The sequence below is a fragment of the Solanum dulcamara genome, chromosome 8 (genome assembly GCF_947179165.1).
Source record: "Solanum dulcamara chromosome 8, daSolDulc1.2, whole genome shotgun sequence".
NCBI classification, from domain to species: Eukaryota; Viridiplantae; Streptophyta; class Magnoliopsida; order Solanales; family Solanaceae; genus Solanum; species Solanum dulcamara.
In genome coordinates, this window is record NC_077244.1 from 58,366,194 (window position 1) to 58,393,791 (window position 27,598).

The following is a 27,598-nucleotide window of genomic DNA, read 5'->3' on the forward strand; positions in this document are numbered from 1 at the left end:
ATGGAACTTGCCATTATGACTTAATTGAGTTGAAATGAGAATAGAGTTGATGAGGTGGCAATGACCCACATGAAACTAGCCGTGAGGGCTTGTTTGAGATGATTGGAGGGAGTCTTATGAGCATAAAGTCATGGGAGGAGTATCGAGCACCGAAGCGGGTAAGAGTATAGTCCATACTCGAACCCCAGAAACTACACCGCCAATGTAGATAGGGATGGAACCGTTAAAGTCGTATGCTTCTCATGGGATCGAACCGTTAAAGTCGGATGTTTCCCATTTTATTGTCCTGAAATGATAGGACTTGACTAATCAATGATATCCATGATTAGGGAGGTGTTCATGCCCTGGTAAAGTATGGACGGACGTGGCAACAATGTCTGATTATTGTTCTATCACCGGCTCATAGGTGATGGTTGTCGGATAAGAGAAACTCCCATTTAGGTCTTGATAGTGCTCCGAGTCAGTTGAGTTAAGTGGCTTATGAGTTAGTCCCGTCTAAACTATTCTTGTTAGACTTAGGACATTTGAGTGAGTTGTATGTATATATGTATGAGTTGAGACCCTGAGTTGATATTGATGTTTTTTTGATATGGTTTCATTCGGTCATTTTACATACTCGTACATTCCATGTACTAACACCATTTGGCCTGCATCGTTTCATGATGCAGAGACAGGTACCAGAGATCATCAACCGATGCTTCGTTGAAGATCCACATACACTCCCAGCTAGTTGGTGAGTCCTCCTAGTTTCCGGAGGATGTTGAGCTTCCTTGTATGGTTTTGTTGTTGTTGTTTCCTTTATCTTGATTGTTGGTAGCCATGAGCTTGTCATTGGCACCTTCCAGACTTTGATAGAGGCTTCATAGACTAGAGTGTGGGGAGTTTGGACTATTACTTTGAGGAGTCTTATTATACTTATTTTGTTGAGTTAAACATGTTTGGCTTTCGGCCCCCATATTGTAAATAACATGTTATAATTGAGCCTTACTTTGAGCGTATAGGACAGAACGACGAAATGATTGAGTTAGGTGGTTCGCTTGAAGGTCAGAAATGGCTTTCAAGTGTCAGTCACGTCTAGGGTACCTTCCCGGGGTGTGACAACACCACCACGACAAACATATTTGGTGGACATATGTTTATTTGGTTATGACACCATTATGACTAAATTATTGTACAGTTGACCATTAGGGCAATATGATTTGTATATGTGCTATTCGATTGTGTTCACATAGAAAGGTTAAGTTATTATCAAATTTCAACTCCCAAAGTCACAGGTTATTCATATCCCTAACTCTAGTTCAGTATTTTTGATATACTTATGTTTACAACTGTCAACCTTACATACCGATAAATGTTATTCACATTGATATCCCTTCCCCTGGGAACGGTGCTTTCGTGCTACATGTGCAGGTAGAGACTCTGATCATCAGTTGCAGTAGGAGTTCGACTACAACTGAGAGTTGGTATGCTCATTTTCTTCTAGGAGCCATGTTCTAATTTGATGCTATTATGTTTTATTATGTTTTGTATGGATAGTCCGGGGCCCTGTCCCGTGCACTAAGTTTGTTACTCTTTAAGGCTTTTATGGACGAGTATGTACAGTTTAATTCAGTTTAGTTTTGTTGGATTTTATGGCCTTATCGTCTTTCTGTTGCTCAGCTCAGTTATATTATGGCCTAATTGATCTTATGTTTTTCAAATTTTATTTAATTGCGACCTTATTGGTCCATGTGGTTGTGACTGGTGGCTGATCAGCCTAAGTATTACATTTCAGATGTCATATAGAATATCGTTTCCTATTGTGTCCTTCCCCAATTTTAAGGCGTGAAAAATTTGATATCAGAACAAAGTCGTGTCTTAAGTAATCTACAAAGCCGTGTTTGGTAGAATCTTGCTTATTAGTATGTCGTGCACTATACTTATAATCATGAGGCTATAAAGAGTAGTATACTACAAATCATGTTCAACTTTACTCAACAAGTGTTGTATTTTTTTCAAGAATAATTATGTGATAGTATATTATACTTTTGTTATGAACTTTTTCTTATTTTAGTAAGGTTGTATGAAGAATTGAGGTAATTTTGATAGTTTTTACAACTTATGAAATTTTTATGTTTATGAACAAAAAGTACAACTTAAAACTCTAAATTGCATGTCCAAACAAAACTTCAATTTCATCTCATAAGATTTCATATTACAATTTTATCTCACATGGCCAAACGAGTTTGTAGGCAATTTTCCAAAATGAGTACATTCATGAAATTTATTCTTTAAAAATTATCTATAATATAAAATAATAGTCTTTTAGAAATTTGTCACAAAATATTTTTCAATGTAGATATCAAACATGTAGGGAAACCAAAAATAAAAATAAAGAAGACAAAGTAGAGAGAAACGAAAAATATAAAAAGAGAGAAGACAAAGTAGAGGGTTAAATTTGTCCATTACACATACAAGTTACAACCGAAGCAGATGTGAGACCCACCTATAACTTTTGGATTCAACCGAAGCCCTCGTTCCAAACGTCGCCTCTTCTTCTCCTTCTCCTCTTTATTATTAAGATAAGAGAAAACCTAAACGCCATTCACAAGCCTCAATTGCCTCTTCTTCTCCTTCTCCTTCTCCTTCTCCTTCTCCTTCTCCGTTCATTCAATAGTTTTTCTTCTTCTCGATTTAATACTTCTTTTTCTGGGTTTCGTTTTCGTGTTTGATTAGTTTTCTACGATTTCAATTATGGCACCGCCTGGAGAAACGCCGTCGAACAATCTATGGGTTGGAAATCTAGCTCCCGACGTTACTGATGCCGATCTAACGTCTTTGTTCCAGAAATACGGACAGCTTGATAGTGTAACCGCCTATTCCTCTCGCGGATTCGGTTTCCTCTATTTCAAAAACATCAACGATTCGAAGGAGGCTAAAGACGCGCTTCAAGGATCCTTCTTTCATGGAAATCCTCTTAGGATCGAATTCGCTAAGCCGGTTTGTGTTTTTGATTTTCTGTTTACTCGTTGTTTGATTCTGATTCGGATGGATTTTTGTTATCTCTTCATCAATTATTTGTTGATTTTTGTTACTAAATTTTTTTAACGTTGTGTAGATGATAGAATTTCGCACTCTCAAAATCAAAACAAAAAGAAAACATATGAAAAAGACTAGACAAACGCAGATCTGCGAGATAATTAGTAGATGCATAGAAAATAGAAAGAATATATATATTAATTACATTAGGAAGAAAAGAATCGAAGTTTTAAAGAATAACAGATATAGAAATGTGCCGATTTGGATCGAATGCAATGAACAAGAGAAAAAATGTGTAATTATCGTTTCCATAAATCTGAAAATCAAAATTTTGCAACATCTATGCGTCTGGTATTCGATACCTTTGCAAAATCTATGCGTATGGTATTCGATTCCTTCCCAACCATTTGCCGATCTATTTGATGAAGAAGAAACATAATCAGATACGAAATCAATGTGATTGGTATATTAAACTTGTTAATTGAACAAAATCAACTCAATAGAAAAGACAAGTACTTTTCTTGAGATTGCAGATAAGTGATTGCACTGGTTAAATGTGTTAATTGATTTTAGTTCATACGGTAGATATTTTCTCAGTCTTTTAAAGTTTAGAACGTTGAATTTAGGCTTCAAAGCGTGCTCAAATTTGGGATCCTAACATAGTTGATATATACATTGTTCTGGTAATGGTTAACCAAAACAAATTCATCGATTCTAGAACGGTACCAACCGCTTCAAACATCCAAGCACGATCTGCAAATATAGGCACGATCTGCAATTAATCCCCTTTTGCTTCCCCAAATTGATGCACTACCGTCCCACCAAAAGCAGTTGCGACGTGAGTTTTCACCCACTTTTAATTACATGTTATAGATTTTTACACAAACTGATGGAGTTTTCTGGGACTTAATTTTAGTTAAAGTCCTTTTTTAAGTGTTCAAAATTTTAATCGACGTTGGGAGTGGAAGTGTTGTTTAGGCATATGGACCATCTATAAAACTCAAACTGCATATAATTTTAGTCTAGCAAACATTGATTACTTGTTAAAAGTTTAGTAAATGGATGAACAACCTTTTAGAAACGAGTCTTTTCTCTAGAAGAGATCTATATGTCAAGAAAGTACAATACATGTCAGAATAGACAAAATTTTCACTTATCAATGCAAATGAATATATCATGCACCCATTCCCCCAATCAACCAAAAATAAATGAATTGAATAAATAATAATAGCAAAAATGAAAGAGGGAACAGTCTGCCGTGAATTCCCTTCATCACAAAAATTATTGTATACGCATTCCTGGAAATGAAGTTTAGGAAATTCTTTACACTTCCCCAAAGTATGATCAAGACTTCATATTATTTTCTGGAAATGACCCTGTTTTGTCACCTATTTGCTTAGGGAATAGAAGAGAACCACTCCTTCCATAATAATAGGCAGCTGAAGCAAAGTTAAGATACTCTATTCAGCTATAAACATGTGTGGAACAAAACAAATTATATGCAATATGGTGACTCCCCGCATATCCTTATGGGACTTAGAGCCTGTTTGGGTGGGCTCATAGGTTTTGGCTTAAAACAAGTGCTTAAAAGCTATTTTGGCTTAAAAACACCTAAAATAAATCTATCCAAACAGGATCTTAAAAGGGGTGTGAAGTTTGAATGTAGAGGGTGTCTGGTGATACAGTTTTTAAATTCTAATTTGCTAGAGGTCTAACTGGATATTCAAAAAGGAGGTTATGAACTATTACCAATAGCTGATACTTGCTAAGTAGATAGGAAGAATGAACATACTAGCACCAAAAATTCAACTTCTCATTCCTGGACTAGTCAACAAACTACAACTTTGGTTGGATTACATGCACTTCTGGTGACTAGAGAGCTCGCTCTCACTTTAAATAATGATCTGTTTATCCCTCAAAAGAGGCTGTATCTTTTTCTGGTTATGATTAATTTGGTGTGGATCTCCGTTGTATTTCCTAATGTCCATACGTACTAAATGCATGCCACTTTAGAGGTAGCTGGTCCCTTTGGGATCCTTAAGTGATCCGCTTATTAATTGATTTGGTTGGTAAATGATCATATGTATATGGATAGTTTGGGAAGGATTCAAAGTGAACTATAGATGTCATGGAACCGATATTTACTTGGAACAGATAAAGGGCACGTTAATACATATAAATTTGAGTTCATTTGTTTGTTGGGATTGTGATTTTGGCCAATATATGTGGCATGTAGTTGTTTTGGGATTTGCTCATTAACGAAGGTTACAAACTATTATGCCCTAAATTAACTTGGAGATTTCTGTGAAGTTCCCTTGTACTTGATGCCTTCATCGTCTTTACTGATGGTAAAATGTGCACTGTGATGTTTTGTGTTCATGTGGAATTTCTATAACGCTACACCTGATGGTTGAATCATTGTTGTGTGTTATGTACTTGTAGATCCTTTACCACTATGAGTACCTTAACTCTTATCACTCGATGACTGAATACATTTTATGATTTTTGTAATAGTAGTCAAAGTGCTGGTTTATTTGACCGGCATGATTCTTCTTGCATTATGTTAGGTTACCTGGTCTGTAACTTGTTCTGCTGTGGTTCTCATTGTCTATTGTACTGTGTCAGGCAGTTAGTCTAACAACAGTTATGCTGTCTCGTTTGCAGGCAAAGCCATGCAAAAGTTTGTGGGTAGCTGGGATTAGCAAGTCTGTGTCAAAAGAAGAATTGGAAGATCAATTCAAGGGATTTGGTAAAATTCAAGAATATAAGTTCATCAGGGATCGCAACACCGCATACATTGATTTTGCTAGACTGGAAGATGCAGCAGAAGCGCTGAAGAACATGAATGGAAAAAAATTCGGTGGTGAACAGATTCGTGTGGATTATCTCAGGTCACAACCTACGAGAAGAGTAAGTTGTTTTCTCTACAGGAAGGTTTACTCTTACTATAGAGATTTGATTCATTTTCTGCAGTGCTACATTTTGTAGAGGAAAATGTGTTATGATATGGAAGTAGATGCATGTCAACCTTAAGAATGTTGGTTTTAGCTTTGGTAAATGAGGTTTGGTGTCTATAAAGAATTTCTTCTGCGCGACAGTCACCTTGCTGGCATAAGGCATATAGAATATAGTGATAAGAATCAGAGTCTAACTTGAAGAGGAAAGTATATTATTAGTTTTTGGTGAAGCCAAGGATTGTTAAACTCTGCGCATGTAAGCTTAGCAAACCATCGTAGGTCCAAAGTCTGAATAAGGGAGGAGGATCATGGTAGATTGTCAACAAGCGTAGAATAATCTAATTATGATGAAGTTTATGAATACTGAGTTCTATGGGGCTTGCCTACATAGAATGCGTTCTTGAATAGATTCAAAAGGATTTATTAGTTGAAAAAAAAGGATGTAAAAGAGTCATATCGCCGGAACCAACTAGTTTGGGTTGAAGTGTAGTTGATTGATTGATTGTTTCTTGCTAGCACAACTTTTGGGGTCACCCAGTAATCTTCTTGTTGAATTTGTTGATATTTATGTTGCATGCTTCCATGAATATGACGGTATCCTAAATCTTTCAGGAGCAAGGACCAGAGTTTCGGGAAATGAGGGATGGACAGTATCCCAATAGGAACATTGGTCATCCTGACACTCGGCTTATGCCTCAAGATTTTGGCAGGAACTACTCTGATCCTATGCATGCTGGCTTCAGAAGGCAACATGTAATACTCCTTTGACTTTGGAAGATTTCCAATGTTTTTCTTAGAAGTTGTTCGAGTCTAGAAACACTGGATATGTTCGAGTCTTTTGTTGCGTAGCATTGTCATCTGTCCTCCTTTTGTACTATTTTGTATACCTTTATTAATAGAATTAGGATAATGCATGTGTACCCTCTGAACTATGACTGAAATCTCAGCGATACACCTTAACTCAACTAGGGTCCTATTACCTCAACTCATTTTTTTCCCGCATTTTCGTGCACCTTTTGTGATGACGTGGCACATTCAACCAAGTAAGTTGGATGTATTTGTACACACGTGTTTGCCACATCAGCAAATATATTTTTTAATTTTTTTTTAAAATAATAATTTTTAAAAAGTTTTTAGTTCTTTTTAATCTTAGTTTCTTTATCTTGTATTTAAATTGAGTAAATACACGTAATTTTTTTTAAAATAAAATAAAATTTACTTGTATTTAAACTTTTTTTATTTATTTTTTACCTTCATTCATTGTCTTTTCTCTTTTATTTTTTATTGATTTTATTTACTCTTTTTATCATCTTTGTCTTTCCTTTTGATTTGATTTCAAATGCCTTGTATTTAAAATAATTTAATTTCGAATGAATATGAAAATAAGTGAAAAAATCAAATAAACATAAAAAATTAAAACGTTAAAATTAAAGGATACTTTTTAATTATTTTTTTTTAAAATCCACATAATTTTTTAAAAATAATTAAAAGTGAAAATATAAGAAATTAATGAAAGAAAAAAAATAAAATGTTTAAAGTGAGGGGGAAATTAAAATAAATATTTTATATAGAAAGAAATGAAAATAATTAAATATATATATAAAGTTTTAATATCAATAATTATGTGGACTAACTAATTATAAAGTTACCAATTAGAAAAGTGCATGTGTCCAATTCTTACAACTCATCACTTGCATTCAAGAGAGTATGCATACTTTATGTGCCACGTCAGCTTTTAGGGTGTATTTATTTTATTTTAAATAGGTTGGGGGGGGGGGGGATAATAGGACCCTAATTAAGTTAAGGTGTGTCGCTGTGATTTCGCTCATAATTCAGGGGGTACTTATGCATTGTCCCATAGAATTACCTTGCTATATACAAAAAAAATGAAGGAAAATTAGTCTGTTAACATGGTTCTATAGTTTGAATGAAGTATGCATGTTTGTTAGTCCTAATGTTCGCTCTGTTTTCTTCTTTTGTGCAGCCATTTCAGTTGCCAGTGGGACAAGGACATGGACAACCTAGTAAAGTCTTGTGCATAACTTATCCTCCCTCTGTCCATGTTGATGAAGATATGCTACACAATGCTATGATTTTGTTTGGTGAGATTAATGGAATAAAAACGTTTTATGATAGAAATTTCTCATTGGTTGAGTTTAGAAGCGTGGAGGAAGCTCAGCGTGCTAAAGAGGGTTTGCAGGGCAAGCTTTTCAATGATCCAAGAATCACTATTGAATATTCAAGCAGTGGTCCTGCACCTGGCAGAGATTTCTTGGAGTATCATCCTTCAATTATAGGCCCAACAACTGACTCTTATCCCAATGAAAATCCATTCCAACCAGCACACATGGGTATGTTTGGCCATAATCGCCCTATGTTGGCCTCTAATGTACCTGGACGTTTGCCACCTTATGGTATTCATGGTCCTGATATCCCAGCTAGGCCTTTGGGTATGCAAGGCAGGTTTGAACCTGTTATTTCAGGCCCAGAATTTACTGATTTGCCAGTAGCTAGTAAATTGCAAGATACAAGTCCTCATAATGTTATGGGGGGTCCAAACTGGAAGCCGGTATCTCCAACACCGGGGGTGCTTTCTTCTCCTTCAGGTGAGCAGAAACCACCTAGTAGATCTGCCATACCTGGCTGGGATGTATTTGATTCTAGCCAACTTCAAAGGGAAACTAAAAGATCGAGGATTGATGGGGCATATGATAGTTCTTATCCTCATAAAAGAACAAGTGATCGAGGTCCTGTGTTGGATGAACAATATGGTTTGGGTCCATTTGGTAGCAATGTTCCTTCTGGTCCTGTTACAGTCAGTCGAGCAAATAATAGTGTTAGCCCTCTAGATGCAAGAATTTCTCCTGGACAGAGCCTTTCTGGCCATGATTATATATGGCGTGGCACTATTGCCAAGGGTGGAACACCTGTGTGTCATGCTCGCTGTGTTCCTATTGGAGAAAGTATAGAATCTGAGATGTAAGTATCATTTGTACTTTCCTTGTTGCTTCTTAAAGGTGATGTCACTTTTTTGAATTGTCTTTATGATTTAACGCTGTTTCCTGATTTCTCAGCTTGTTGATGTCAGTTAGTTATCATCTTTCCGATTCATTTTTTCAACTGATGGTCTCTACTCTCTACAATTTTTCTAATCTATGAGGGCCTGGGGGTCGGGGGTAGGCCGTAGGGGTGGGGATTCTTCACAAAATTTATTATGAAACTCATTCCTAAATTCTGTCAAGGAAGGCTGTTAGCACAGGCATTTGTTTGATTTTTCTTTGGCTAATTGAAGTTCCAGGATAAGCTTTCTTCTTTAATAAGATTTATCTTGGTTTAACTAGTTTGGAACTAATGTATGCAACTCTAATTGTTGTTTCTTTATTCTGTTGCATGCACTGTTACTATAAATAGATGTAATGTGCTTAAATCCTGACATGTTTCTTTCTGCAGCCCTGAGGTAGTCAATTGCTCCGCGAGAACAGGACTAGACATGCTGACCAAACACTACGCAGATGCTGTTGGGTTCAACATTGTCTACTTCTTGCCTGATAGTGAAAAAGATTTTGCTTCATACACCGAATTTCTGAGGTACCTGGGTTCAAAAGATCGGGCTGGGGTTGCGAAATTTGCCAATGGGACCACTTTGTTCTTGGTGCCACCTTCTGACTTTCTTACGAAGGTTCTGAAAGTTGTTGGTCCAAAACGTCTTTATGGGGTGGTTCTAAAGTTCGCACATCATATACCTAGTGCCACATCCTTGCCAGCAGAGTCCAATCAACCTCAGTATGTTGATGCACCACGGATGACATCCTCTCAAGCTGCCTATGATGCAATGCCATCCATGGAAAGGGTTCCGCAGATGAACTATGATCAGGTTACTCGAGAAGATGTGAAGCTGCCTTCAAAAGAATATGGTTCTCTAACTGCTGCATACCCCACAAATACTGTGCAGCCAAGTAATTCTGCAGCATACCCCTCGAATCCTGTACACCAAAGCAATACTGCAGCACCATCCCAAGCGGGGATCTCTTTAACTCCTGAACTTATTGCAACCCTAGCAAAGATGCTACCAGCTAACCAGTTACCAAGTGTGGAAGGAGCAACCATGCCTGCAGGAGCTTCTGCTGGAATGTCTGCATCAGATGTTGCTCTTGCACCTGGTAAAGTGCAGCAACAGTCTTGGAGATATGACCAGCAAGCTCCTGGTCAAGCTGCTGATCACATGTTTGGCAGCCACTTTAACAACCAAACACAGGTTTTGTCACAGCTCCAAGCTCATCCGCAAGTCTTGAACGCGCCTAACCATTATTCTCAAGGGGCTACTAGTTTTAGCCAAATGCAAGACCATAACCTCAACCTGCAAGCACAAGGCGGTCCTCCTCAGACATTGACCTCGACCATCATTTCTCAAGGTACACAGCTCTCAGCCCAGCCCCATGTTGATCGGCAGCTTCAGCTTGGAAGGCATCAAGATGCTGCGAGTGGTTCTGGAATAGCTCATGGCACAGATGCCTTAGGACATTATGGTTCATCTGTTCCTCAACAACAAACAAATCTTGCATCATTGACCAACCAGACTCATGGTGCTAATGTTTCCCAGCCACAAGCTGGCATGCCTGTTGCCTCTGGGATGGGGCTTGCAACTCAAATGCAGCAGTTGCAATCTGCACTTTATGGGTCAGTACAGGAAGGATCAGAATCGGAGGTTGACAAGAATGAACGCTACCAGGCAACTCTATTATTCGCAGCTAGTCTCCTCTCTAAGATACACAACCAGAAGCCAAGCAGTCAAAGTGGGCAAGGGTCAGATAATCATTGAAAGGATCTCCTTGAGCTAGGTAACTGTCCAACTCTTGACTTTTGGATTGCTTTTTAAGATCTTTCACTTTCGAGCTATTTTTGTGCTTAAGTGCTCTCTCCCTTCTTTTTGACTAGTTATGTGGTTTCGGTGTCTAGTCCATTACTTTTATCCCCTTTTTTATTAAAAAAAACTGCTACAATCCATCCAAGGAGAAGAGAGAGGATCAACGTTCTAGCTAGTAATTCTTTTAGGAAGTGTAGATCTTCAGTATCTGTAGGCCTGGAGATGAAAGTGATCTAGATACTTTATGATGATTTGGGTGTAAAGTTTGGCATCAATTAGAAGTATTGCAATAAGTGAAAAGCTTTAATGGTTGCAGAAAGATTTTGATAAATTGGAAGGCTTGCTTGTGAAATTAGTTATTATTGGACATTTTTTCTGTAGTCTTGTGAGAAGTTGTCCAGGAGTTACTTTCTTTGTCCATATAGCTATATTAATAGGAGAAATTATTGGGAAAAGTTGAAATGATTCATTGACATTTCAACAAGACTCCATAATCAATTGGTTTCTCAGTGGTGCAAATTGATGAGGGTCATAGCTGTCTAGCATGTATTGTTTGCATCAGACGTTTTAGGTTGAGCTTTAGTGGTGGAGTAGCAGTTCTATTCTGGATTTATTGCCTTTAAGCCTTCATGCTCTGGAGTTCTGTAGATCAGGTGAACCTCAATAGGGATCCTCTCTTTTCCTGTGACATATTTCTTTTTGTGAGGCGGTCTTGTTTTCTCAATCTGACCATTTATATCTACTGATTGTTGAACCAAAAAAAAAAGAAAAATATGTATTGTGTTCGCCATGTTTAGTAGTTTAGCATTTTTAGAGCTTCACCTTTATGCACTCTAAGCTAACATACATAATATTATGTGTTAATTACTGCCACCGTCTTATTGGTTTAGTGGGAGCATTCTTCGTTTTGCCTGCGTGATTATCTCAATTTCTCACATTTGCTTACTTTTTCACCATATTTTTGTTGCTACTTTATTTTGGTCTCATATTTTTCATATGCATTAGTTAGGATCTGGTGGTTTATACTCGTATAATATTGTAGCTTTCTTTGGATGAGCTTCAGTATTTTGACTGTAGTTGATTTATATTTGCTGTTAGTAGAATTCAAATAAGAAATGCTTAATATTGCTAACTTGAGTTGTAAATTGGCGTTTCCCCAACTATAATTCTACTGAATCCTGGAACATATATTCCTGCATTATTAAATATGCTTTCTCTTCAATATATATTTTAGGAATATACTGAGATATATGAGATACAAACTCTTTACAAATACCCAAAACTCTACGCAAGAACACTAGCCAAATATATTCATGTTTTCAGTAATAGGAATTTCTACATCTAGACAAAGTAACACTTCTCTTTTACGACTACAGCTGTTTGGCTCTGCAATTAGTTTCAACAAACCTGCACACGAACTTAAAATGTTATCTTTCAATCGCTTAAATGTTAGTAGCTCTTGATGCTTGCTTCCCCCATAGAATACCAGAAACTAAAACCATTGTTGATGCACCACTTTGACAATGTGATGAGAGTGCAGCAAACGAAATCATTATCAAAGCTGGATAGGCTAGAGGCTAGGCAAGTTCTTAAGTAATTGAGTCTATTCTCCAGATTCGGGTCCCCTTTGGAGGAGGATGTTTGGCTTTTCCATGGGTGACTTTACCTTTAGCTTGCTTTAGTAACACATGTAAAATTCAAGTTTGGGATAGGCAAATAAAAAGAGTCTACGCATAAGAATGATAATGTCCAACTTTCTTTCAGTGTATATAACAAAATAGCAAAAAGATGTGGATAAATGGTAGTATGAGAACTTTGTAAGAACTGAAAATGAAAATGAAAATGAAAATGAAAGACCAGAATCCCCTTTAAATATAAAATATCATTCGATCCAAATGTACCTTCTTAAAATCTTTACTATAGTATAACTTGCTATTATATTAACACGTAACTGTTGTTCCTGCAAAACTGGTTACTGGTAGCAACTGAACGTTATGGTTTGTTGGATCACTGTAGATGTCTTTCACTCAAATAAGTTTGTTGAGCTTCATTCTAACTTTGCAAACACAAATCATCCCCCTATCTTCCGAACTCGAATTGTCCTTTAAATCCATTGTTTATTCTGTATAATACCATTTCAAAGGAACACAAAGAAAAGCCAATATACAAGAGTATAGATCAAATCAGAAGGAAAAAAAGATTTTGTAAGTAAAAGAACATTTAATCAAAGATTTAAACACCCTTTTCTTAAAAATGCATAAAAGAGTGATCTTTATTATGAAAAACAAACACCAGAAATAGTCAGGAAAACTCACTGGCTAGAGTTGACGATACAATTTGGGGGCTTTATCCGTCTGTAGCGTCTTTACTTAAATGGTTTAAAAATGACGGATATTACTAGCCTCTTCAATGCAAAAACTATGGACAGGCAAAATATTCACATCAATCTAATTATGGATCTGCATTTATAGCAGACACTGCTCATCACTTGGTTGTCCAACAGCCAAGATGTAGCTAAGTGGTCAAATGAGTGGAATAAAAAATGTAGAAGATTAGCGTTCATTTGCTAGTCCGTTTCAATTCAAGTGTCTTATTTTTTTTTATAATATAATTTCTAAAAAATACATCCCTTTCTTGTTTTCTTCTTCTATAATTTTTTGACTCTAGTATCGACATTTTAACTGACTTGTTTATGATTATAAGGTTCAAAGAAGATTTTGGTATGTTACACATATCTTTGTTTAATAGTACAAAGAGCCGTTTGACAATGAGAATTATTCATTACTCCGCAATAATTCTTCACTTTATTTTAAAATCTGTGATTATAAAGTTGGATTTCAAATTTGGATCAGTGTTCTTAACCTATTTTCAACCCCATTTTCATAAATTTCAAATAAAATATTCATTTCTTTTGTAAAAAGTATAGTCAAACATAACCTTATATTTAATTTAAATTTGTAAAGTTTAAATAAAATAAAAATATTTAAAATCTACTGCCAAAAGCCTACTAAAATTGAAAAGTTTTAACTATTTTCTTCAATTTAGTCTAACTAACGTATAATTGAATGAAGACGGAGCGGAACAATCGTTGGGGACTCCTATATTTACGGTAAACAAAACAAAATGTAACGGCAGTGAGTTAGGCCGTTAATAGTGACGTCAACTTTAAAAATTCTTTTCCGCGATGACGTGGACTGCAGTAATAAGAAAATTGGAACTCAATTGACTTCTTGCAATTGGTCTTTCTTCTAAATTAATTGATTCTCAGTATTATTTTTTCATTTTGTATGTAAATTTCATAGCTGAAAATCCAAAATTACAATTTTCCCCCTTATTTTTCTAATTTTTAAAAAATTCTTCCTGATATATAATATTTTTCTTATTTGGTGCTTTGTAGGTAGGGACGACAATTGAGGCAGGGTAGGGCAAAGGCGAAGTAGAACTTTTCTTTTCAGAAATTAAACGGGGCAGGGCAGGGCAGCACAGGGCAGATGGTAGAGCGGGTCTAAGCTCAGCCTTTTGTATTTGTTTTATCTAACTTCTCTTAGACGGAAACATTTTTTACTTAAATGTTGGTTTGCTAGCATGTTTATGCTTAGGTGGCAAATGGTTCAATTCGATTTTGATGAATTGAATATGGATATAAATATGGATTTAATCAAATATGATTTGGGTAAAAATTATTTAACCCATTTTAATCTTATAAAGTCAAAAAAAAAAAATTAAATCAAAGTAAAATTGCTATTGCTCTAACTCATACAACTCCCAACTCACCTCTAAATTATTATTTTTTAAAAAATTAATTTTTCTTCTACCCCGTAACCCCCACTCCCACGCCTCACCCATCCACCCACCAACCAAATTTTTCGCCCACCCTCTTATCTCCATCACCTCAATTTTTTTTTTTAAAAAATCTGCCCACTCACAACACCCGTTCCGCCTACCCCAACCACAATTTTTTTTAAAAATTAAAATAGTTTCACTAAAAATAATAATTTTTTCGACTCTCTCTCCACCCACTCCTACAAACCTTCCCCACCCCCCAATTTTTTTAAAATTTTTTTCTTAAAATTTTCAAAAAGAAAACCCACCCTCCACCCTCCACTCTCCCACCCCAATTTTCTTTTTTAAAAACATATTTTTAGTGTAATTAGAATTTTTTATTATAAGTGGGTGTTCTAAGGATTTATATGGATATTCATATTTCACCCACTTTGTTCATATTTGTATGAGCTTTTGAAATAAATCAATTTATATTTACCCATTTAAAAAATATGAGTAATCCATTTAAATAAATATGGGCTAAATAAATTCATTTTACTTAAACGGGCTAAAATTGCCACCCTTATTTATGCCTTCTGATTTATGAGTTTGAGAATTCAGCTCCTGTATTTGCTCTAGAATGAATTATTTCATACAACAACAACAATAACAACAACAATCCCCCAGTGAAATCTCACAATGTGGGATCTAGAGAGTGGAGATGGTAAAGTGTACGCAGACCTTATTCCTACCAAGGTAGGACGACTATTTCTGAGAGACCCTCGGCTCAATAGAAGTATAAAAAGAGGTCAAATAAGGCTAAGAAGTTCAAGAAGTTCAGAGAGATATGGAAAACAAATAACGAAAGCAACACAGATAAAATAGAGTAATCAAAATACAGAAATAATAAATAATAACAGAAATCAGAGCACAAAAAATTATAGTGCGCTAATGCGACTACTAATAAGGAAGAATAACAAAACTATGTACTAGCCTTCTACCCTAATATGGGTACTCCACACCCTCATATTTTAGGTCATGTCCTCGATAATCTGTAACTGCACCATGTCCTGTCTAATCACCTCTTCCCAATTTCTTCGACCTACCCTTACCTCTTCTAAAATCATCCATGACTAACCTCTCACACCTCCGCACTGGGTAAATGTTATAGAATAAATAATATTTAATAATAAAAATAAAATAGATATAAAATAATAAGATATTTTGTAATTTTTAAAACTACAACAACAACAACAACAACCCAGTGAAATCCCACAATGTGGGGTCTGGGGAGGGTAGGGTGTACGCAGACCTTACTCCTACCAAGGTAGGACGACTGTTTCCGAAAGACCCTCGGCTCAATGAAAGCATAAAAATAGGTCAGATACGGCTAAGAAGTTCAAAGTGATATGGGAAAGAAAATAGCGAAAGCGACACAAATAAAATAGAGTAATCAAAGTGCAGAAAGTAATAGATAATAGCAGAAATCAGAGCACAAAAAAATAAAATAAAATTATAGTGCGCTAATACACCTACTAATAAGGAAGAATAACGAGACTATGTACTAGCCTTCTTAATCAAAGGGGTAGTGTTTAAACTTGTTCAACCACAAATGTCGGTATCAAGTTTGTGATCAATAATATTAGATTAAATTATGAAGTTATTAAGTTTTCAAGTGTTTTGGTCCAAATTATATTATATGGAGTAAATGATTTTTATTCAAGAAGTTTAAATGATTTACCTTATAAGGAATGTTATTGCAAGTGTAGTAAAACAATTAATGTACATATAACATTTTTCGTTGAAGTATATAAAAGTGGTCAAAAAAATAAAATGTAAAAGAGATTAGATACAATAATAACATATCTAGTGGAATTTCACGAATGAGGTTTACAAAGGGTAGAGTGTTGGAATTTCACGAGTTGGTTCTGGTTATGGTAGAGTATACGCAGACCTTACCACTACCTCGTAGAAGTAGAGAGACTATATCCAAAAGACTCTCGACTCGAGTGCAGTAAATTCAAATATAAAGCAGAAGAAAATAGTGTGGGACAAATAACAACTAACATAGTGAACCAATAAAATAGTGCGATAACTGAACATAGTAAACAACAGATGATGCAAGATATTAAAAGTAAGAACTACAATAATATTAGGTGATAACAAGTACAAAAAACCAAAGACTATGAAAAGCCTAGTCATACGACAATCCCTAATTACCTAATAACTGTCTACCCTTATTTGTGACCTCCATACCTTTCTATCTAAGGTCACGTCCTCGGTAAGCTGAAGATGCGCTATATCATGTCTAATCACCTCTCCCTAATACTTCTTTGGCCCACCTCTACCTCTCCTCCACTCTATCATATCCAGCCTCTCACACTTTCTCACTGGACATCCGTGCATCGCCTCTTCATATGCCCAAACTACCTCAGTCTCCCCTCTTTCATCTTGTCCACCACGGAGGTTACTCCTATTTTGTTTTGAATATCCACACTCCTAATCCTATAACTTCTAATATGCCCGCACATCCATCTCAACATACTCATTTCCGTCACTTGCATTTTTGGACTTGTGAGTTCTTGACTGGCCAACACTGTGCCCATACAACAAAGTCGATCTAACCACCACTTGATAAAATGTACCTTTAAGTTTTGGTGGTACATTCTTGTCACACAAAACACCGGATGCAAGCCTTAACTTCATTCATGCCGCACTAATATGGTGTATGACATTATCGTCGATCTCTCGATTTATCAAAGACCCCAAATACTTAAATCTATCTCTATTGGGGATAACTTGCGGTCAAGTCACACTTTCACGCCTGTCTCATGTGTTGTATCACTAAATTTACACTGCAAATACTCAGTCTTGATCCTACTCAACTTGAACCCTTTAGACTCCAGAGTTTGCCTCCACACTTTCAACTATCGTTAGCTCTTCTGCGAGTCTCTTCAATCAAAATAATATCGTTTGCAAATAACATACATCATGACACCTCACCATAAATAAGTCGCATTAAATTATCTATCACCAAGACAAATAGAAAAGGACTAAGCGCAAATCTTTGGTGGAACCCCATCTTGATTGAAAAGTGTTTAGAGTCTCCTCCCACTGTCCTCACTAACGTCTTGACTCTCTCATAAATGTCCCTTATCATCCTAATATAAGTCACTGATACATCTTTAGAATCTAAACATCGGCAAAAGACTTCTCTCGGGACTTTATCATAGGCCTTTTAAAGATCAATAAACACCATATGCAAATCTATTTTCCACTCCCTATATTTCTCCAATCTCCTCAAAAGGTTAATGGCTTCGGTAGTTGAACACCTAGACATGGAAACAAATTGATTCTTGGAAATGGACATATCCCTCCTCACCCAAAAATTTCATCAAAATTAACTTTTATTGTATGTGTGATAGCATCTACTATACTAGAAATATCATCTCCACTATCCTCTCCCAAATTTTCATGGTGTGGCTCAGCAACTTAATACCTTTGTAGTTGTTGTAATTTGAAACTTCACCCTTATTTTTGTACAACAGAATCATTGTACTCACCTCTATTCATCAGACGTTTTAGCTGTCTTAAAAATGATACTAATCAATCTAGTCAGCCACTCCAAACCTGTCTTGTTAGTGCTTTTCCAAAACTCTACCGGAATCTCTCATCAGGTACAATTATCCTCCCCCATCTCATCTTGTGCATAGCACCCTTAACCTCTTCAACCTTAAAATACTTACAATATTTAAAATCCAGTTGACTCCCTGAGTTATCTAAATCACCTTATACGATGTTCTGGTCTCCTTCTTCGTTCATAAGTCTATGAAAGTAAATTTGCTATTTTCTTTTAATGTGTGCCTCCTCAATTAGCACTTTATCGTCCTCATATTTGATGAACTTTACTTGATCTAGGTCACAAGACTAATAATGTTTGTTTCGAATTATTATCCTACAGGCTAAATATCTAGATAGTTTCTTAAATTTGACACAAATCATAAGTTAAATACTAAAACTTATCTAGTGATTAAACAGACACCTTAATTTGATAAAAATATGTTTTCTAAACACATGTATTTTATGTGGCATAGAATCGAAGGTATGATAAAATCTTTTTTGAAGGGGTGATGGTGCTAATACATTACAAAAACTCTACTTTTAATAGCCCAAAATCGTCCATTTATTTGATTTTATTATTTTTCCTACACTTCTTACCTCTCCCTCAATAACCATGTCTCTCTGGTGCAAAAGGAAACTTCAGCTATCTATTTCTATCTAGGTTAAAATCTATTCACGTGGACTTGAAATTGATGTGCTAATTAGGAGTGTTTGGTACGAAAAAAAATGTTTTTCAATTTTCTCATTTTTGGTTGAATTAAATGTTTTGAAAAATATTTTTCAAATCAATTTGTTTTTCTCAAATTTAAGAAAAATAATTTCCTTCCAAAAACTAAAAAAAATATTTTTCAAAACACTCCTTCAATCTCAAATTACAATCTTTTCTTCTTACCCCACCCTCCCATCCTACCAAGATCCTCCCCCCCAAAAAAATTAAATAAATAAATAATCTTTTTAAAGAAAAAATTAAAAATTTATTTTTGAAAAATATTTCACATTTTGAAAATTTCATTTTCTTTACTTCATCTCTACCCCGACCACCCTACCCCCAAAAAATTAAACTTTATTTTTTTTGAAAAATATTTAAAAATTTAAAAAAATTATTTTTTTACTCCACCCCTGTCCTTCCCCCTACCAAGCCCCACCCATAGCCTCACCCTTCCCCTCCCCCCACACCATTTTTTTTTTCAAATTTTGGAAGTTTCATTTTCTTACCCCCACCCCTACCTCGACCCCCTATCATCCCCACCCCACCAGTTCCCACTCCTTAAACACACAAAAAAATTTTAAAATTATTTTTAAAAATATTTCAAAATTTCGAAATTTCAATTTTTTACCCCCCCAGCCCCCCCCACAAACACAAAAAGAAAAAAAATTATTTTTCTGTAAAATATTTCAAGTTTTGAAAATTTGATTTTTTCACCCCACCTCTAACCCTGACCCTTCGCCTCCACTATCAAAAAAATTAAATTATTTAAAAGTTAGGTCTAGAGTCGCCCTACCTTTCAAGATTGGGGTTAGGTCTGCATACACTTTATCCTTCCAGACCCCACATTGTGGGATTATACTGGGTTTGTTGTTGTTGTTAGGTCTGGAGTCGGATGTGGTTGGATTTCAGTTCGAAAGTCGGGATTGAGTCTAAATTTGGAAGTTGAATCTTGGGTTGAAAGTCGATTTAGGTCCCAGATCAGGTGTCGGGGTTGGATCTCGAGTCAATTAGTACGATTGATTTTCATATCAGAAACTATTTTCTTAAAAAATATTTTCTACTCTCTAGCCAAAAATAAAAGATAGTTTCTAAAAAATATTTTCATTTACTAACCAAACAATAAAAAATATTTGTCACTCACCAACCAAACATGATAAAATAAGTTAGAAACTAACTTGTTTTTCAAGAAAATATTTTCTAGAAAAACATTTTACTTCATTCCAAACACACCCTATGTATTAGAAATTTTAATTGAACTTGAGGGTATTTATTACATACCGGCCACATCTCTTGTTGAATATTGTCTTTAGGAAATACAATTCTATGATAATTCAGGTTTTGATGCATCAAAAAACCATAAGACTTGATTGTCGGATCTGGTCCAACTGTGTTCATAGTATGTCTCGAAGCTATGTGATAAGAGGAACTGTTCGACAGGGGGAATGTATGAGGGACCTGATTAGTAGAAACATGAACATAGGTCCGTATGATTTGTCATCATCAAAAAGGGGAGAAATGTTATATTTGTGTTTTGATAATTTAATAAATTATGGGACCTGGTCGCATGAGTAACGTTGACCCAAGACAGGAAAGTGGAAGTTAGTTGTAAAGATGCAAAAACTGAAGAGGTAAGTGGGCACAACAACAGAGGTTCATATTCGTGTTTGATGATTGAACACATTATAAGACCTAATAAAGGGACCTGGTCCCATGTGTAATATTTGTCCACGCAAGAAAGTGGAGTACAATTATAAAGCTGTAAAAGTTGCAAAGGTTGGTGGGCGTTGCAGTAGAGGTGAATATTCATATTTTGTGTATCGACAAACCATGAGACCTGGTCGTATGAAAATGGAATGTCAACAACATAATGGACACCAAATGTAAAAGCTGCCACTACTTGTTGTGCAGAGGACAACAGACCTGCTTCGACAATCAGAATGCACAAGGTTGTTTTTGTCCATACATTAATACTTATCCGTGGACAAGAAACAACCAAGCTTTTTCAAATCAAGTCAATACACAAAATAAGAGCCATTTCAAGGAAGAACAACTTCCCCAAGGAAGAAAGGGACTGATCGAGCTTCTTTTGGAGAATATTTTTTAGGTTGTTGCTTTGTTATAAGTTTGTACCTTTTGTGCTAAATATTGTAAGATTAGTTCCTACACTATAAATGAACATTGATCAATTTTTCATTTTGACTTCATTGCTAGAGTTAGCTTTGAAGTGGTTAGAAAAGTTTACATTAACTTAGGGGTGGTTGTGTAGTGGGCAATATATGTATTGCTTAGTTTTCGAGTCATTGCTAGACTTAACCTCGATCGGAATGTTCAAAGTCTACTTCAACTAAGATTTAGTTAGGGTAGTGGGCAATAAAAATATTGCTTAGGCTCAAAGTCTTGTGATAAAGTTGTTGCAAGCCAAGGGGTGGAGGGGATTAATATTTTGTTACAATAGGTTGTAATAGTTAATTTTGCTCTTGCACCTTAGTGAATATTGGTTACTAAACCATGTGGGACATGTCATGGTTTTTCTCCCTTGAGTAAAGAGGTTTTCACGTAAAAATCTTGTGTGACATTTATGTGCATTATCTTTCCTTGCATTGTTATTCTGTTCAGGGACCTGGTCTCTGAGTGAAAGTGGACATATTCATTCTATCAATTGGTATTAGAGTGGGTATTCTCTATACGGTTAACACCGAGAGAAGATCCTGCAAGTTGAAGGATGGCTGCTCCACCAAATATTGAAGAGGGACAATCTTCTTACCTGACCAAAAAATTTCACAAAATCATGAGAAAACATAGCGGATTCATGAAGAAAGACAACACTAGCAGATTAGCAAATGGCACGGACCTGTGCCACAAGTGTTGAAAACCTAGGCATTTCATCAGAGCTTGCTCCATGCACAAGTCGGAGCACAAAGAAAGAGGAGACAAAGACAAGCGAAGGGACCAGGTCCCTAAAAAGTCAAAAAGAAGAGCAGCAGCTGATTATGTAGTGAAAAAGGCTCTCGTTGTCTTGGGAAACTCCTCAAGTGATTCTGATGAATTTGAATATTCGGAGGATGCATCCATGCTGGCTTTCAAGGATAATGAAGATGTGTTTGATGACATGTTTGCCTTGGTGGCAAAATCTTAAAATGAAGCTGATGAAGAGGTATCTTCTCGACCTCAAAGAAAATCTTGACTTTTACTCCATCAAAAAATTTAAAAAATTGACTAGTGTCTTGATTGACTCACTCAATGAGTTAACTATCGAAAAAGATTTTCTGAATAACAGCATCGATATATTTCAAGATGAGAAAACTGTATTGGTTATTCAGATGACAGAAATGGAAGAAAAAATTATTTTGTTGGATGCTAAAAATAATGATCTCAATGAAACGTTGAAGAAAACTCTGTAATTGATATTAAGTTAAAGGGTAAGGCTAACAAAGTTGAGCTGGAACTTGAAGAATGTTTGAAAAATTCTGAATTGAAGCTAGCCTTGTCACTGGAGAGAAACCTTCAGTTGAAAAGGGACTTGGTTCAAATCAAGCAAGAGTTGGATATGTCTCTGAAATGGGCCAACTCTTCAAAATTTTTGGCAAACCTGACTAATCAGGGACAAAATGATGGAAATGGTCTTGGGTGTTTAAAATTGGAACCCCCTTTGAATCCTCATAACAAGTACGTGTCTGTGCCTGATAACTTGTTGTGCACTCACTGTGGTAGAATTAGACATCTCAATAAAGATTGTGCAGCCTTGAAAAGAGTTGAAGAAAGTTTTTTAAAGTATTCTCAACAGAAGAAGAAGTTGAAAGTTGGACCTGGTCCTAGGTCAAAATCAAAGAAAAATTCTAACCTAAAGAAAATGGCTCTACCCTGCTGGACAAGAAACACACTTGTTACTCTTTTATCTGCTTATTGGGAACTCAGACTCAAATGGGTTCCTAAGCTTAACAAGTGATCTATGTGCAAGTGAGTGAAGGAAGCAGCTCCTAGTGCTGGTACATGGATAGTAGTTGCTCAAAGCGTATGATTAGAAATGTTGAAAGCTTCCTCTCACTAAAGGCACTTCAAGGTGAGGTAACTTATTTGAAAATGGTATAAGGGGTTACAATCTTGGAATTGGAAGAATTAGGAAGTCATTAGAACACTCAATTGAAAATGTGTATTATGTGAATGGTCTGAAATATAGTATATTGAGTGTGCCTCAAATTTGTGATAAAGGAATTGAAGTTAGATTTTTGTCAGAAAATGTACTGTTAAAATTTGACTTCTCAAGACGTGATTATAATTGCTAAAAGGGTCAAAAACATGTATGTTGCTGAATTACACACTTTACAAGGAGATGATCTTACATGTCTTAGTGCCCAAAGTGAGAATGCAGAATTATGGCACCAAAGGCTAGGCCATGTCAATACTTTTTGCTCACTAAGCTTATATCCAGTGACCTGGTCCTTGGGTTGACAAAGATGAAGTTTATCGATGACAAAGTTTGCTATGCGATGACAAAGTTTGCTATGCTTGTGTCAAAGGGAAGTAGACCATATCATCATTCACGCAGAAGAAGCAAGTGAGCACAACCAGACCCCTAGAGTTAATTCATTTGGATCTGTGTGGTCCAGTGAAGATCCAAAGCAGAGGAGCTAGGGTAGAATTACTGTCACGACCCAACTCTGGGGACGCGATTGGTGCCCTATTTGGACACCCAAACGAACTTACCTACTAAATCGTCATATCACAGGAGAATTCTAGTTTAGTATTTTTTTAAATCAGAACAGAAGGCAATTTTTATTTTAAGCGGTCGGGCATGCAGAAAATATCATATCAAACCAAAAGGGGCGACGGAACACGTATCGCTAGATATGTGCATATATATACAAACATATAGGCTGTTTTGGCCGTTATAACAGGAGGGACCGCACTAAGACATAAGTCATAGGCAAACACGCATACACGACCCATGACCCACACTGATGTCTACAGGCCTCTACCAAAGCATAACAAAAACATATGATGAGACAGGGCCCTGCCGTATCCAAACGGTCAAATACATAAGAGTGTGTATATCAGAAAGACATATATCAAAATGCGGCTCCGAGTCAAAAAAGCACTCTGTAGTAGCAGAAGGTGTGCATCCTACGCCAACGAATCCGGAACATCTGTACCTGCGGGCATAAATACAGCCCCCGAAGAAAGGGGGTCAGTACGAAATATGTACTGAATATGTAAAGCACAAGTGTAAGGAATATAAATCGTAACTGAAAAGAAGGGTACAAGGAGCACATACCAAACCAGAACATCAAAATCTGTACTGAAAGTATATGTACATAATGCAAATAAAATCATGCATAAGGCGTAGGAATGTGGTCACCACCCTGACGCTGGTGCCACAACACATCATACTCCGGAAGGTTTCAAATCTTCGTACCAACCCCGAACATATCATATCATCACAACATGCCATATCATCAAAACATATCATATGCCATATCACATCATGTCACCATAGACGGTACTCGGCCCTATGGCGAGGTCTCGGTACCTGTAACACATCATACTACCGAGTATATTATAGGGTGCATGATTACAAAGCCGACCCGGGTTCCGGTGAATTATATCATAGTAGTATGCACGAGCGGAATAGTGAGAAACTAATGCAGCACGTATATATATCAAACATTTCTAAAATAATGTTTGTAGTCCCAAAATGGGTATTAGAACATAAGGGGACAATTAGGATATTATTATTTTATTTTTAGTTTTTGTAGAAAAACTCATAGGCAAAATTTATCCCTTTATGTTATATCAGAATAAACTAGATAGGACAACTAGGTGAATTTCGGAACTAGTGGGCCCACCTCTGGCCAAACCGAGGTGGCATACATAAATTTCAAATATTTGGCCCTACGGAGTCATCTATCAAGGTTGTAGGATGATCCGGTCTTATAAGTAGAAGTTACAGATATTTGCACGTTTATTTTCAACATACATGAATTTTTAATTCAATTTCACTTAATGAATTTCTAGGAAATTTAAGTCCGGATTCTCATGAGTAGAGTTTTTTCCCGAGACTCAAATTACAACCTACTACACTTAGGATATGCCAAAAGAAGAAAAGGAAGAGCTTTACATACCTTATCCGCTTCTTACGCTCACTCAAACTCAAATCCCGTTTCTTCCAAAATCTACAAATGATCACAATTACTAAATGTAAATTATAAGCCTTTAAGAGTTCAATTTTTTTTCTTTACTTGCCTACAAAAATTTGGGCAGCACCTCCCCTAGAAATTCAACATTTCCAAGAATTTAACTCGGCTAGAATATCAACAACAACACCCACAAGCATACCAACAACATCAATAACTACTACAAAGCACAATTTACACTAATAATCTTTCTTCTTTTTCTCTTTTGTCACATAAGGCCACAAGTTCTACTCCACCTCACCTTCAAACTAATATCAATATTTCATATTCATTTACTAGCTCAAGACCACGTAATCATAATTCAAAAGAAGTTAATATTATTCCATACAATATACAAGAATTCCACCAAAATCATAATCCACCCAAAACTTCTACGAATGTAACGAAACTACCAAATTGCATTGTCTCCTTCCAAATTTATTTAGAATAACAATAATTCACATACTAGAATTCTATTTCCATAATTACACAAAAACTATACTAAAATCACATAATTCTCTATAACAACTTATAACCAATTTCAATGCCGTCTCGAATCATTAAATTTTTAGTTACACCATAATCGCCATAACGAGACCACTAATGTCACACCCCGATCTTAATAGGGTGTGATGGGCACCCAACCCCGTGCTCGGAGCCGAGCGAACCCGCTAACTCATATTACATTCTCAAACTCTTTAGAATTTTGCATCAAAAAGAAATGAAAAACATAGCTACGCTTTCCGAATCTTGCTATCCAAAATCTATCATCTCATAAACTCATGACATACTACATAATAACATATCGGCTGGTGACGCCGCTTACAAAGCTGACACTCTATTCCCACGACTCTATCTGCAAAGTCTCTAACTTCGAATGAAACATCATAGCGCATATACTCTGACTCGGCAACACTCCAGGAACAAGTGGAGTTGCTAACCCCGCTGCAACATCTTCTACAATAGCTTCTTCTCATCTGGGTGTACCTACGCGGCATAAAATGCAGCCCCCCCGAAGAAAAAGGGGGTCAGTACGAGTAATGTACTGAGTATGTAAGGCATGGAAATCAGCATAACAAAGAACATAAGGTATGAACAATCATATCGTAGAATCATAGACATATAGTGAGATAAGAGAGTAACCTGTACATATGAGTGCCCTTTTAGGCCGGATGCCATGCATGCTTGTCTTATCATAAAAACATTTCTGTTTCATATTCATAGAAAATAGAAGTCATATCACCGAACAACGTCGGCATGCCCACATATGTCCCGCGTCCGGGCATCCCGCGTCCAGGATGAAAATTACTCCAACTGATCAGGTGGGAATGCGTGTATAGCGCCACATATACACCTCTCCATATCCCCCATATACATATACATATACATATACATATAGACAGCATGCACGAGAGCCCAACGAAAGTCGTGTATTTATCGGAGTGACGGAAGGTCGGTAACCTCCGATTGTATTATAGACTAACCATGGTCGCTTTGTCTCACCTTGAAGGAACAATTATTATAGGATGAGACTATCAACGAAAGATAATATTAAGAGAACGTAGAATAAGGTCACAATCTTATAAGGCGTCAAATCGTATACATATGCACATATGACCAATTTTCAAGACTCGTAGAATAATCGGAATGAGCTATGATTCAAAATCAAGATAAGAGTCATGTCAAGTACCTTTCAAAAATTACCATGGATTATATCAACATAAAACTTTTGGAATCATATACACGTATTTAAGCACGAGAAAAATATCTTTTGGAAACTCAAGAAAATTGACCATCCTAGTGGCTCTACGAATAGGACTTCCTTGAAATTGTACAAAATGACATATACTTGTTTCATAAAAATCATGCCAAAAGAAAGTGTAGCTCTATATACTTATGTCAAAACATACCAAGATAAAGAAGAGTAAACATTATATACATGAAGCCGTTCTTATCATAGCCATCATAGACATATTCTTATCCTCGACATCATCAATGTCGTTGTAAAACATATCTATCGTTACTATCATAAAAGCTTGTAATACTATAAACCTTTGTCTTGGAAAGCTATAGACATTTTGGAAAACATTGACGGGTTATAGAAAAAGTAGTGATTTCCTTGGGACCATTGACACCTAGCTTTTGAAAACAAAGAAAATATGGAAGCACTTATGAAACCATAACATCGGGAACATGCCTTGAAAGAAAAGGGTAAGCCTTACATACTAATGCCAAAGACATGCCAAAAGAAGGAACGGTTAGCTTTACATACTTATGCCAAAGACATGCCAAAAGAAAGAAAGGTTCGCTTTACGTACCTGTGCCGCGCCTTACTAGCTACGCTTATGTCCAACTTGTTTTTCTACATTCAAGAGAGTTGACATAGTCATTAGATTCATCACCATATACTTGTCTCAATCCTTCAAACAAATTAATTTCCAATCTGCCGAAATTTCGGCAGCATCTCCCCTATAAATACACCATCCCCGAGATTTCA

The 27,598-nt window shown here is 36.2% G+C and overlaps 1 protein-coding gene across 1 annotated transcript; it reads left to right on the top strand.

The window, feature by feature from the left end:
* The first annotated feature begins 2,463 nt into the window (after positions 1–2,463).
* LOC129898567 (flowering time control protein FPA) lies at positions 2,464–14,429 on the top strand. The gene is made up of 6 exons (XM_055973150.1): positions 2,464–2,979; positions 5,683–5,928; positions 6,588–6,728; positions 7,960–8,954; positions 9,426–10,813; positions 14,237–14,429. Exons 1-5 carry the CDS (start codon positions 2,734–2,736, stop codon positions 10,792–10,794), a joined length of 2,997 nt encoding a protein of 998 aa, XP_055829125.1. The 5' UTR covers positions 2,464–2,733; the 3' UTR covers positions 10,795–10,813; positions 14,237–14,429.
* Positions 14,430–27,598: the final 13,169 nt, after the last annotated feature.